Genomic DNA, 13,707 nt, shown 5'->3' with positions numbered 1-13,707 from the left:
AATTGACTACCGAAATTTGGAGTCAGTGGCCTCAACTTTAAGAGCGCTACGTCCAATTTATGGTCGTCGTAATCGTCCTGCAGATCAATAATTGAGAGTCTGATGAAAAAATTTGAATGTACAGGCGCACTACAATATATTCCCATGGTGCCCGTAGTGTCCAGAATATTGCTGCCGAGGAAGACCCCAGTCTCTCACACGACTTCCAAGCGTTGGGCATCTCTGCCATGTCGTTGTAGCGAATTTTATGAAAAGATCTTGACCTACTTCCTCACAGAATCAAATTGACGCAAGAAATGAAGCCGCTTGGCCACCAGAATCGTCGTATGTTCGTGAATTGGACTGAGCAACAACTTGGAAATGACTAGAATTTTCATCGAAAAATCATCTTCAGCGACTCTGCTCTCTGCTGCATGGACTAACTTATTATTTTCACTCAAACATCTCGAACCCTGTACATGAGAATGTGCTTATAAGGGAAGATCTCTTGATTATTTTTATATAAAGAAAATCTCAACCAAAATCTAAATGGCGACCACACACGTGGCAATAATTTCCCATCACGACTACGCTCGGCCGTTTGAGACGAGTTGGAATCATCTCAGCACTTCATTCTTATTGTACCGCGGTTGTGAGATCAAGATTTAAACGCTTGATAGCTCACACTTTCAGATGTTCTACCGAACTGATGGAAATAGAAATTGAACGCCCGAGCAAATTTTTATTGGCCTCAAAGCGCTTTGCTTTTATGGGATTATGAAGGAGCGCATATAGTAGTGGGATCTTTGGATCTGCCAGCAAAACTAACCCAACTTATAGCTTCAGATGAACAATAGTTTCATTAAACGTTCAAATTATGAAAAGCGAATGTCGTTATAAACCCCATAGAACCCCCAACATTGCTGATTTCTCCTATGAACTGATTAATGTCATGTCGTATTTAAATACAAATCCCGTTTAACTTTTTCGTCATTTTTAATCTTTACATAAAATCAAAAATAGATCAAACAGCAGTTTCGAAAGCAACGCCATCTGCCAGATTAGGTGAAAGCGCAACAACAAATATTTAGAAATATTTTTATTAAAGTCTGCTCGACCGGTTCAAAGGATTTAAGTTTCATAAACTCTACGTAAACATATGTACACGACGGGCCAATTGAAAAGTCTCCGTCGTTACTAGAATTAAATCCATCTGATTTTTTGTTAGTTAAGTCATTTTGAATAAAGCAACTTTTGTATTTGGGAAAAAATGGATAAAAAATATTTCTCGGGTTGATTAAATATTGATTTTTAAAGGGAAAAATGCAGTCGAACCAAAATTTTTGGTTGATGATGAGTGTTCGGACACTGCCGCCGGAGAATTAATCATAAAGGATTGGCATGCTAGGTTTAGACGTGGTTTAATGAAGAAGACGGTGAACGCAGTGGACGCCCAAAAGAGATTGTTACCGACGAAAACATGAAACCAGTTCATAAAATTATATTGGAAGACCGTAAAGTTAAGTGGTTCGAGATAGCAGACATTCTAAAGATATCAACTCAACGTGTACGTCATATGATTCATGAATATTTGGTTATGAGAAAGCTCAGTGCCCAATGGTATGAGAAAGCTTCGTGCGAAGTCACTTTTGACCAAAAAGACGATGATTTGATGATTCGTAGCAGTGTCTTGAGATATTCAAACATAATAAACCCGAGTTCTTGCATCGATATGTGCGAGTGGTTGAAACATGGATAGATCATTCCACTTCGAAATCCAATCGACGGTCATCCGAAGGGAATGTATACGATGCACCCGCTCCAAAGCTTGGAAAACACAACAGTCGACGCAACAAGGTTACGGCGTCAGTATTTTGGGATGCGTATTGAAAGATTTTTATTGTCTACCTTGAAAAAAAGAAGGACCATCATCAGCGACTATTACATGGCGTTATTGGACCATTTGGAGGAACAAATCGCCGAAAAATGGTCGCATTAGAAGAAACAGGAAGTCTTGATTCACCAAAATAATGCACTGTGTCACAAGTCTGTGAAAAAGATGGCAAGATCCCATGAATTGAGCTTCAAATTACTTCCACATCCGACATATTGTCCAGATCTGGCCCCCTAATGACTATTTTCTGTTCCCGGATCTCAAAATAATGCTCTTTGGGAAGAAACTTTCGTCGAATGAAGAAATTTTCGTCTATTTTGAAGCCTATGACAAATCCTAGTACAAAAATGGTATCGAAAAGATGGAGGTTCGCTATAGACACTGTGTCACCCTTGAAGGAAACTCTGCTAAATGACAAAAAACACGAATTTTGTCAAAATAATGTGTTTTACTATGGTATCCGAGGACTTTTCAGTTGACCTGCTACAATACATATACATTCTTCCTGCAGAAAATTATTAGAAATTGATAATCTCCTCAGTGCAAGTCATTCGAAAATATGAAAAGCATATTTTATTATGCGTAACTGAATTCCTTTGTAGAATATTATTTTCATACATTTCATTTTGCACAATTTAAAGAATTTCCAAGAAAAGAATCAAAGTTATTTCACAAATGCACGATGATGTGAGCTCATCGCTTGACTGCCGCACACAACCTTCCACACATACGTACTTATAACTAAATAACGGTATTATATAGAAAAACATTTGACTTGCTGCAGCTTACCTGAAGCATCTGTGACGAAAGTCATTTGATTTGGATACAAATTCACCAGACGTCGTATTAAGTCTATTTGCTCCAGCGTCAACTGCACGGCGTCCATATGCTGGGACGAGCACGGTACATATGCGGACCAAAACTGTTGTTGTTGGCGTCGTTGTAGTTGTTGTAGCATTAGATAAAGTGGAAGAAGAATGTAGAGAAATTTACAATGTAGGACCAACAAATAATATATTGCCTTTATGTGTGTGTGTGCATGTGCGCTTGGTAACCAATAGCCCGGCGAATGAAACAAAAGCCAAAAATGCATAAAAATATTTCACGAAAAACAAGAAAACGACTGGTTATCAGTCGATCAAGTAAATTTGTGCAACGCTGGCTCCTTGCTAGCTTTGTCTGTTAAGGCAAACTTATGAAATACCGAGCGAATTTTGCCAGGCTACCTGTTGAGCGCCGCAAACTATGCAACGGAATATGCGAAAAAAAGTGTGGAATGCCGGCAAGTCACTGCATGTGAGGCCCTGCATGTGTATGTGTGTGTGTGTGTGCGAATTGCATTTTTTTTTTTTGCTGTCTATGTACATACCTGTGCCGACACCATGCCCTCTTTCAATCGCGGCAAATCGGTGTGACTCCAAGCGCTCGCCGACCATGGCAACACCTCACGCAAATCGCCGGCAAATGGGAAATCTTGCAGACGATTTTTCAAAAATTTCCGTATATTCCATGCCAAATCGTTGTGTCTGCGTTGCGGTGCGGTAGATAGGTTGTGATGGCGGCGGCATTGCAAATAGAAAAGCATAGAAAACAAAAGATATGTGCGGTTAGATTGGTGTGAAAATACATTGTTGTCTGGCAGCTGGGCGATTTCTTTTAACCATATCATAGACATAAGTAACTGTGTGTGTGTGCGAATAATAATAAAAGCTGTATGTTGCCCTCGAATTGAATATAAATTTATGAGTGTAACTGCAAATTCATTTAGCTTGCTGAAAGCCTTCATTTGTATTAACTTTAGGTTAGATGAGGTTAGGGTACGTAGACTAAAGCACTGAGACATTCTAACAACACTAAGAAACGTTTAAGGGCGTAGTAAGGAAAAAAAGTGTGGTTAGAGAAATGGGTCCTACTATAACACGCCTTATACCACCTCTTCGAATCGTCAAATACTGTTCATTAAATTCACGATCTCACCTTAAAAATATGTTTCTGAATGAGGACAGGCGCTACTAAATTTAGCATTTAAAAATTTTAATAATAGATAACAAGCAGAAAGGCGGGTAACTCATCCTATTTTCGTCTAAAAACCAAGCACTGAACCATTTTCATCACTCGCGTCTACATAAGTGGAGTAGTTTCAGGTTTGGTCCTCTCAAAACCTGTCAACTCTGTAGTATTCCTAAGAAACTTTTTTTTTTTTTTGCTGCAACAACAACAACAAGCAATCAGAGAGAGGATCGAAAAATATGTTAAATATAATTCAACACCATTTAAGTTAGTGACACAATAGGAGTTAAAGCAAATACTATATAAATATAAGTCCAGAGAGCCGTGGCTTTCGTGCCTGCTGCCGACCACACTTTCACCAGAAGTTGCTTGGTTTTTCAAAAGTTTCTAAAAACGCAATTCGTTTCAATTATACATATATATACTTAACATTATTATACATACATTATATTACATTATCGTAATTCACAAATTCTACGCACTAAAAAAGATTTTCTTTAGACGATTGAAAAGCTAATCTTGAAAGCAAAATTGGGTTAGGTTAGATGGGTGATCTATAGAGATCGCACATGGACTGGACTGCTTAAAGCATAGAAAAGAAGAACTCCTGTGTTAAAACTTATATTTTAGCAAACCGCTTAGTGATCAATAAGAATTTCTCGCGCGTTCAATTTCCATTCCCGTCACTTCGCTGGGATGTCTGACAATATGCATTCCAAAGTTTTTAAGCATTGACCTTTCAACAAACGGGAGACAGTCAAGAAAGAAGTGTTGAGTTTTTTTCACCACGTCTTCTTCCATATAGCTTTTTCATATGGCATCTGGTAACATTCCCAGCCTTATAACATGGACGCCAATGGGGTAATGACCCACAACTGGGGAGAGGCTAGCCTTACTGATGGCAAAGTATCCCTAGATCTCTTGTGATCGATCTTGGGCTAAAAGGCTTTTGTGACAGCGCACGTACCGATGGTAGCCCAGCGCTGGCTTTCCCGTGAATCTCAGCTATCTAGTAGTAGTCTACTAGCAGTTATGGAATGCCTTTCCTTGATAGCTCATCTGCTTTACAATTGCGTGCGATTCGGCTGTAGCCTGGCAACCATACCGGTCTTATCACAAACAGAAACTCGATGCACTCTTTGACCAGCCTTGAAGGCCCTGTTAATGAGTTCAACGCTAGTATCGCCGCGCTGCTATCTGAGTAGGGAGTCACATCTCTGAATGAGGCTGCACGTCGGAGCAGTAAATGTACTGCTTCTTTAAACGCTGCAATCTCGGTTTGGAAAACACTGCATTATTCAGGAAGTCTGAAACTGAAATTGATAGAGAGCTCCTGATAGTAGACCCCTTCTCCACACTTCTTCCAAGCTTTGACCCATCCATTAATAAGCTCACTGACCCTCTCCTTCAAAGACAGAGAAGAAGCCGCCAGAGTTCGGTTTGGCGACTCCATGATCCAAGTGATCCGGTATGAAGTCAAAGAGAGGATTTCCGAATGTTCCGACATGTTTTCATTTAGGAATCCAGATTCTCTGAGTCTGATAGCAACTTTCTTAGCCATACACTTTCTGACGATGTCTACGGGCAACATGTGTAAAACGGCATTAATTGAAATGGTTGGAGTGGAGTGCACAACACATGCTGTTGAGCGCCACCCGTTAAACGCTCTTCAGTTTCTATGCAAGTGTTGTCTTTTCTAGAGCCATCCACCACATAAAGGCTGCACAGAACTTAATCTGATTGGCTATGGTGTCGTAGAGCCAGAGGACCACTTTCGGTGAGGTATCCCACCTTTTTCTAATGGCTCCTCTAAAACAATTGATGCCTTTTACACTCTCTCTTCGTTATTCAGCTTCCCTGAATGCTTCCTATCCAGGATGAGCCCTTAATATTTCACTGTATGCTCCGGTTGCAGACGAATGCCTCCAATTTACGGCTGCGGTGTCCCGGGATTTTGTATCTTCTAGTAAATAAAACCATCTCGGTTTCATTTTGGTTGATGGCGAGACCACAGAGCAAGTTTAGACAACCTCAAATTAATTAATGCGTTTTAGCTCTGCATACCTTTTAAGTACTATGCCATCATAAAGGACAAATTCATATCAGTTTTGAAGAGTATAATATGCCAAAGAATTTAACTCCACTATATCAATAAAAATTGGCACGACGTAGTTCTCAGAATGACTAAGCATACTTCGACTTGAAACTATATTTCAGAACCCGAAGATTTCGGCTTTCTTCGTGGCTGAAACCTGAATAACTTCTCTACTAGAAAATATCCTCGGTTAATGGAACCGAAAAAAATCAAAAATTGACAAAATGACTGTGTTTTTTAAATAAAGCTTGAATTTTACTCATATTTTATAACATTTTTGGCCTGGCAAAATTCGAGTTTTGAGTAGTTTTTAGATGTAGTTTTGAGAAAAATGCTTTTAAAGATACACTCATGAGAGTTGATAGAACTGAGATGCTTCACTTTAGAAGGCTGTAACTCAAATTGGTATGTCGATTTAAAATTTTAGTATGTTGCTTTTAAGTTTATAATCTATCGATAAAGACTTCGTACTAGATGTGTCCCTTAAGCCATTATAAAGCTTAGTATTGCAAATGAGCTGATTAACCTACTACATTTCATTCTGCATTTTATCTCGCATTTGCAGCTTCCCCGTTTGCATCAAAAAATTACTAAATAGAGCGATTGATTGCAACCGCTGTGATATCCTCATTCGTTTTTATCATCGCAAGAAAAAAACTCCGTTATAAATTTTTATCGCTGCTGAATAAGCTGACTTCAAGGGCAATTGATATTTACTATGGTCAGCAATCAGAATCGCTAAAAAAAAATTGGACAATTTTTTTCTCAATATCAATAAACGAGTATTTCATTCAAAAAGCTTTTCAATCATCTTGCATGAAGTGGAATTAAATTTTGCTACTCAACTTCGTAGGCACTAAAGGCTGCTTGATGGCTTCATTTTTTAAGTATATGAACAAAAATGGATCTCTGTTTGGTATTTCAGTATTGGAGGTTCTACTCAATTTACAGTTTAGTAAGACAAAATAAGGAACTATAGAGCTTGTAACACGTTATGGTCAAGACGGTTAGGACGTAGGGTTGATCCAAAAATCGGTGGATCTCACATGGACTAATATTTATTATTTTATGTTAGCCATTAACTCCATCAAGTGCATTATCCCATAAGTCGAACAAACGTTTTCAGCTCACCACAAATTTATTAAGTCAGCCAATATCAATCCCAGCCACTTCGTTAGGTTCTCCAAAGGCATGTCTAGCGAGATATTTCAATCTGAGTATGCAAAAGCCGGGCGATAGAGGAGAAAATGATAAGATGATTACATCTCGCCTTCGTGCATAGTGAGCGTCTGAGAGAATATTTAATATTTAGCCCCACCGCGTGTGTACGTATTGTACAGTCTCCAGTCCGAACACCTACAAATGCGGCGATATTGACTTTGCTAACTACAAGTAGTTTGGAGGACCTCTTACAGCTCATTTTGAACCATAAAGAAGTAGCAGTCACACAAGTCCAGCAGCAGAGATCAAGAAGACATTGGAATGAAATTGGAGTAAAGGTGCAAGCTCATCGGCTCTGCAGTTTCCGTGAATACGTTGTGGCCCAGCAGCCGTACAGTTTAATATGGAAGAAACTTTAAGCTATTACTAAAGAGGTCATGTAATTCTTGACCCGTTTTGAGCGCAGGTTCAGCGAGCTCAAAGTCAATATAGCCGCTTGGTTATCTGTTAAATGCCCACAACTCTGAAGGAAACTGCACTTCGGAGCATTATATCTACCGCTAACTTGATGGCTGCCACCTCCTCTTGAAAGATGCTACAATAGTATGGTAGCTAGAAGCTAGACTTAATAGAGAGCTTCCGATAGCAGGCACATCCCTCGCAGGTAAGTGATCAAAAAAGGAACCGACGGGAAAAGGTTCGGCGATGAGGTAAGAAATGCAATCGAAACATTGAAGAATGTCTATTTAGTCCTGGCCGGGCCCCTCATATACCCAGCTTCTCTCAGTCTTCATCTAAGCGCCCTTCGTCGTAAATCACATACCAGCTATCTATGCAGGGAAAATGGCATTCAGCGCCTTTGTTGGTGTTGTCCTTAATACACAACAAAATTCCGCTGGAGGCCACTGCTTAACTAGTGCGGTTTTTCCGAGTGCCCCCACCAGACAACAACTTCCTAAAATATTATTGGCTTAACTGTGGTTTCACAGAACCTGAATACCACTTTTGGTAAAAGGCATACAAATATAAAAAGAACAATGCCTTTCTCATGCTCCTCTCAATGCTTGGCACTCACGAAAGCTTTCTGTCACATAGATCAATACAAGCGGTCAGCCAAATACCCCAGATTACATACTACAAACCCTGCACAACCTTTCGTTTGTGGATGTTTTTGGGATGTATTCTTCATATTGTTTCTGAACCGTATACCTAGAACTCTTGCTGTCCAGTATGACCTTGATTCAGCCGAAGAACTCTAACAGCTTAATACTTTTAATTGGCCCTTCAGTGAATTCCTCTATCGATTATAAACTTTTTCTCCATGCTGACCAACTAGCCTGCCATCAAACCAACATGCCGTACATCCGTTCTAAGCTGACGTGCTCCTTCATGCCTTTTACATAATGTATTTTTAATTTTTTTTCTATTTCTATATTTTATATCTTTTTAACTAGCTGAAACTGAGCCAATTTTTTAATGGCCACATATTCTATGTCAAGTTGGTCTTGTTGCCACTTGGCGCTAAATAAACTGAATATACTCGTGTGAACCGGAACAATTTTGTTTAGCCAATTTTCTGTCAATAAATGCATTTTTGACAATGTCAGTGTGGGCAGCTAATAAAAGCTCTATGTATGTATGAGCGTATACATATGTAAGGGAGATGCTAAGCGAATGTTAAACGTCAAGGCGACATTATGTTGGTTCGCTGCCAATTAGCCAATAGACAGTTGTGTAATATGTGTGGCGGAAACCAGAAGGAGCACAAGGATAACTAAATATTTAACTGACACTGACAAAAAGTTGAGGATTAGATTATTATGCAAGAGAGCTGATATATATATACATATATATATATTATATATTATTCATACTTATATCTTTTTCTTATTTACTGACGTAGACATCGCTTACGCGGTTATAGCCGAGTGGAGATCTTCCCTTCCTCAGCTTCCCCGGCGGGTACTGCGTCGAACACTATGAACTATGTCAATGTCGTCGTATATCGTCGTACAGCTCATCGTTCCATCGACTGCGGTATTCGTTTTTGCCGACCATAAATCTTGCGCAAAACCTTTCTCTCGAAAACTCGTAACGCCGACTCATCAGATGTTGTCATCGTTCATGCCTGGTTGCGAGTGCGAGTACTGTTTGCTTGATGACAAGAGATATTTCGTCTTGTCAGAACTAACTGCGTGATTATTGAGGCCAATGATATCAATATCATCGGCATACGCCAGTAGCTGTACACTCTTATAAAAAATTGTGCCTACGCGATTAAGTTCTGCAGCTTGAATTATTTTCTCCAGCAGCAGATTGAAAAAGTCGCACGATACGGAGTCGCCTTGTCTGAAACCTCGTTTGGTATCGAACGGCTCGGAGAGGTCCTTCCCGATCCTGACGGAGCTTTTGGTGTTGCTCAACGTCAGCTTACACAGGCGTATTAGTTTTGCGGGGATATCAAATGCAGACATCGCGGCATAAAGACAGCTCCTTTTCGTGTTGTCAAAAGCAGCTTTAAAATCGACTAAGAAGTTGTATGTGGCAATCCTCTTTCCACGGGTTTTTTCCAAGCGCATTGTGAATATCCGGTTTTCCAGGCCTAAAGCCACATTGATGAGATCCAATCAGTTTGTTGGCGGAGGGTTTATTCTTTCACACAATACGCTCAATAGAACCCTATATGCAATGTTGAGGAGGCTTATCCCACGGTAGTTGGCGCAGATTGTGGGGTTTCTTTTTTTGTGGACTGGGCGGAGCACACTTAAGCTTTCGTGTCTCCGAGGTAGTTGTTTCCCTTTTTTGAGGTGTTTTTTACATGGCGGGTCTGGAACCCAGCGCAAATACCCGGGAGGTATGGTTCGTCTGTTCACTTTAGTTCGTCTTCAAGCGGATGTTCAATGAGTACCCATACAGATACTGGGTTAAGACCGGAAGTCGTGAGCTGCTTGATCCATATGTAAAGAAATCGTTTCTGGCCACTCCCAAGTGAATCGCGTTGGTGAACTTCTACACATGACTCCATCCTCCCACTTTGGTTATTTAGAGATCAAAAATACACATGATGGATTTAACCAAACATGGTAAGATCGCAACTGTCTTTCGCTACCAAAGTATTTTATAACATAAATTAATGGGTGTGTTTGTGGATGTGTAAGAATACTTTTCTCGGAGTTGGTCATTTTGACAGCTGTCGCTTGATTTATACGTAGAATCAGTTTGGCATCATAACGTACAGACCAATTCCAGAACAACGTTTGCAAATCATGCAAATTTATTACCAAAATTATGGTTGTGTTCGTCCAATATACGCTCGACATAAGCGCCGATCTTCTAATTCGAACTACCATGGATCGGTTTACTCTAATGAATAACGCGCATCATGAGTACAGTGCGCTCCGAAAACGCTATTACGCGGAGCAACGAAGAAAACCCGAATGAGTTCGCAGCAGAAAGCATCCCTGAAGTATTACAAAGGAATGTTGCTGAGTAGACAGTCCTTATCCGTATAAAAATCCGTATTCCTTCCGATTACGTGAAAACAAATTTTCGAATATTTTCTGCCACTTTCTCAATGGATATACATGTAAAATATGGTAGAGTCCAGGGGGAATTAAAGCTACTTCGGAAAAATGTTCATTAAATTTTTTCAATATTTTTTTAAATTCACCAGATGTCAAACTTTTACCGCAAAACACTTAAATGACCCATAATCGTGCGAAAGCATGCCTCCCAAAGCCCAAAAAGCTTAATTGGCTTGTAGCGCTTTTTTAGCTCATAAGCTACTTATCAAAGCGTGTTAAACAGTTGCTCGTAAAGCTCTTATCCACCCCAAATCTAGGCTATAATTTTAAAGAGATATACTTGTACATAAATGTGATTACACTTAAGGATGTTTATCGCATGCAAAGCTAACGGTAAATATGAAAGCGAACGGATTTTTGCATTTGCACAGATCAGTTGGTTATGCCTGTACATATAACGTGACATGGCATATATTTTCATTTTGCATATTCATATGCGGTGAATGGCAGAATGTCATTACAGATACATGTATATATATATATATATACATATATATACATTTAAAGTATTTCCCACACTCCGCCGCTTATCAATTGTGATTGAGCTGCATAGTCGCTGCGCTTGCACGCTGGGATTTGCTTGGCAACCACGGCACCGTGGTCACTGATTCAAAAAGCTGCAAAAAGTTTGACATTTATTTTGGCTTTTCAAACACGTCAGCCGCGCCAGTGGTCAGGTGAAATGATAACATAAGGAAAAAAATGTCAATTTATCTTTTTCGGTTGCAAGTTTCCAGGGGATTTCGACATTTATTGGGGATTTGCGGAAGACATCAAATGTGACGATGGCAGCGATGGCGGCAGCGCCACTTAAATTGCACCTCTGCTGTGCGGCACAAGCGTTGACAGTGGTACAGTGGTCGTTTTCTAATTTTAAGTTGGAATTTTTTATGTTCAAGATTAGAAAGATATTTTCAAAAATACTTGGCAGCACACGTTCTAACGAAAAGCGAATGACGGAACAAACTCAGGTTGCGGTTTCTCACAACTAATGCGCGTCCGAACGCAATCTTAGTCGTAACCTATTTATACTGAAGCAGATATTATTTGTGCTGTATTGAGCGGGAAATTTTTATAGTACTCGGAAATTTTTGACCCAAATTTTATGCGGGTTTCAGAGTTTCAGTAACATGAAAAGTGAACAGACATTTCGATTCAAACAGTTTTGTGTCACTTCCTAAAAGTAGTCTCTAATACCTCATTATTGAGTAACGCAACGCTTTTCGAACCCAAAAAAATATGTAACTTTTTCGATGTGATTGTCCTTTATATAGCCGAAAAGACAACTCGAGGTGTAAATGGAGTTGGTTGTTACTCCGGGACCAACCATACTTGAGCTACCATACTCAATTTATATACATATATCTGCCAGTAATTTTGCGGTAAACAACCAGTGTGAAACTCAGAGTCACGGCTAAAAGGAAGGGAACTTTGGTAAGGTCACTCTGAGGTAATCGGTTCAAGATCTCAGCAAGACTATAGTGTATGTCCAACAGGCGATTTGGCTGCCTTAGAACAAGCGGCTTGCTTTACAAATATGATCAATGAAACTTCCTCCCCAGCTGTGGTTGTGCCGCTAGGTTTTTGCCTCACCACTTAAAAATGTAGTTCTAATTAAGAGAACACGAAAGCACCAGATATTGACCTCTCTAAACGTTGACGAACGCCGCAAACTCACAAAGAATTACGATTTTTGGATATGCATCAAACATCGTAGGCCGTCAGCGCAATCTTTTACATTCTAGAAAAAGCAGCGAAAGAGGTTGGTCTTGTGGTGTACGGTGGCAAGACAAAGTACCTGGAGGCCACACACAAAAGATGCTTGGCGTCTTGGGAACTACGTCACTTTAGACAGCAATGAATTTGAAGAGGTTAACGACTTTGCAAGTCTCGAAGATAGCATAAATTCCGCCAACACGCGCAGAATAACACTTGCCAACAGCTGCTCATTTGGAAACAGTTGGGAATTAAGAAGTAGAGCTCTCAGGTTATGTCAGGTTAATCTGGTTGTCCAATAAGCCACGGATAGAACAGTTTGATCCTTTGCGTTACTAGATGGAGTTCAGTTGCTAGATCCAAGAGGAGTAGTCAGCCTTTAGGACGGCTGCGCTTGATGCAAATTTTAACAGAATCTGCAGCCTCATTATCGATACCTCCTCCAGTGTATCATACCGTGGGGAGAACGGATGCTTACAGTGTAGTCTTGCCAATGCGGGATAAGTGCACAGGAGTTGCTCTTTATTTCCCTGGCGCCCTGCTCTAGTAGAGCTCTCAATCTCTCGACAAGCACAAATTATGCTGCATGAGTATCTCATTATTCCCGTCCTATTATACGGCGCAGAAACTTGGATAATGCCGAACCGAGATGAAAAACACTTGGAGAATTCAAGAGAATTGTACTTTGCAAGGTTTTTGGAGCCATCCGCGTGAGCGATGAATAACGATAAGACGGAAAAAGAACTTTATGGAACGGCAATCGATATATTAGTTAAAAGCATAACAATCCAAAGAAAACATTGGTTGAGCAAAAAGCTGTAATTTATACGTGAACCACGGAAGCAAAGAATGCAAGGATCAAGTGCATAGCGACCTGTCTGCGATGTACAATTAGTGTGACCTCCCAAAGGATATAGCGAACTGGCGAGGTTTTGTTTCTCGGCCTTAGATGAACACACGTTTGTACTGCCAACGTAGAAGAAGAAGAATACAACTAAAAAATATATTAATTTCTACAATCTCATACAAGTATTCAATGACAATTGAGGTGCGTAAAAAGGAAAGACAGGTCACAATACAGGAATGGTAAAATCGTTGGAAGACAGCAGTAAAGGGAAGATGGACGCAACGATTAATCGGAAATGTGGCAAGCCGAATAACACCTGATAATATAGCGCCGTATATGCTGCAGACAAGTATGGTCTACTAAGGAGAGGACGACAGCTCTGATACAGCAAGAGCTGAGAAGAGCTGAGCGACAAAGAAGC

At 40.0% G+C, this 13,707-nt stretch overlaps 1 protein-coding gene across 5 annotated transcripts in view; it reads right to left on the bottom strand.

Annotated features, from left to right (window-relative positions):
• LOC126751038 (dipeptidase 1) overlaps positions 1–13,707 on the bottom strand; it is a 106,658-nt gene that overhangs the window by 47,615 nt on the left and 45,336 nt on the right. For all 5 annotated transcript variants that reach the window (XM_050460955.1, XM_050460953.1, XM_050460952.1 and 2 more), the window contains 2 exons: positions 3,243–3,399; positions 2,663–2,795 (listed from right to left, as the gene is read on the bottom strand). In XM_050460955.1, coding sequence (XP_050316912.1) covers positions 2,663–2,795; positions 3,243–3,399 — 290 coding nt within the window. The remainder of the gene's footprint in view (positions 1–2,662; positions 2,796–3,242; positions 3,400–13,707) is intronic.

The sequence above is a fragment of the Bactrocera neohumeralis genome, chromosome 2, assembly GCF_024586455.1.
Source record: "Bactrocera neohumeralis isolate Rockhampton chromosome 2, APGP_CSIRO_Bneo_wtdbg2-racon-allhic-juicebox.fasta_v2, whole genome shotgun sequence".
NCBI lineage: Eukaryota > Metazoa > Arthropoda > Insecta > Diptera > Tephritidae > Bactrocera > Bactrocera neohumeralis.
This window is presented reverse-complemented; position numbering and strand designations above follow the sequence as displayed.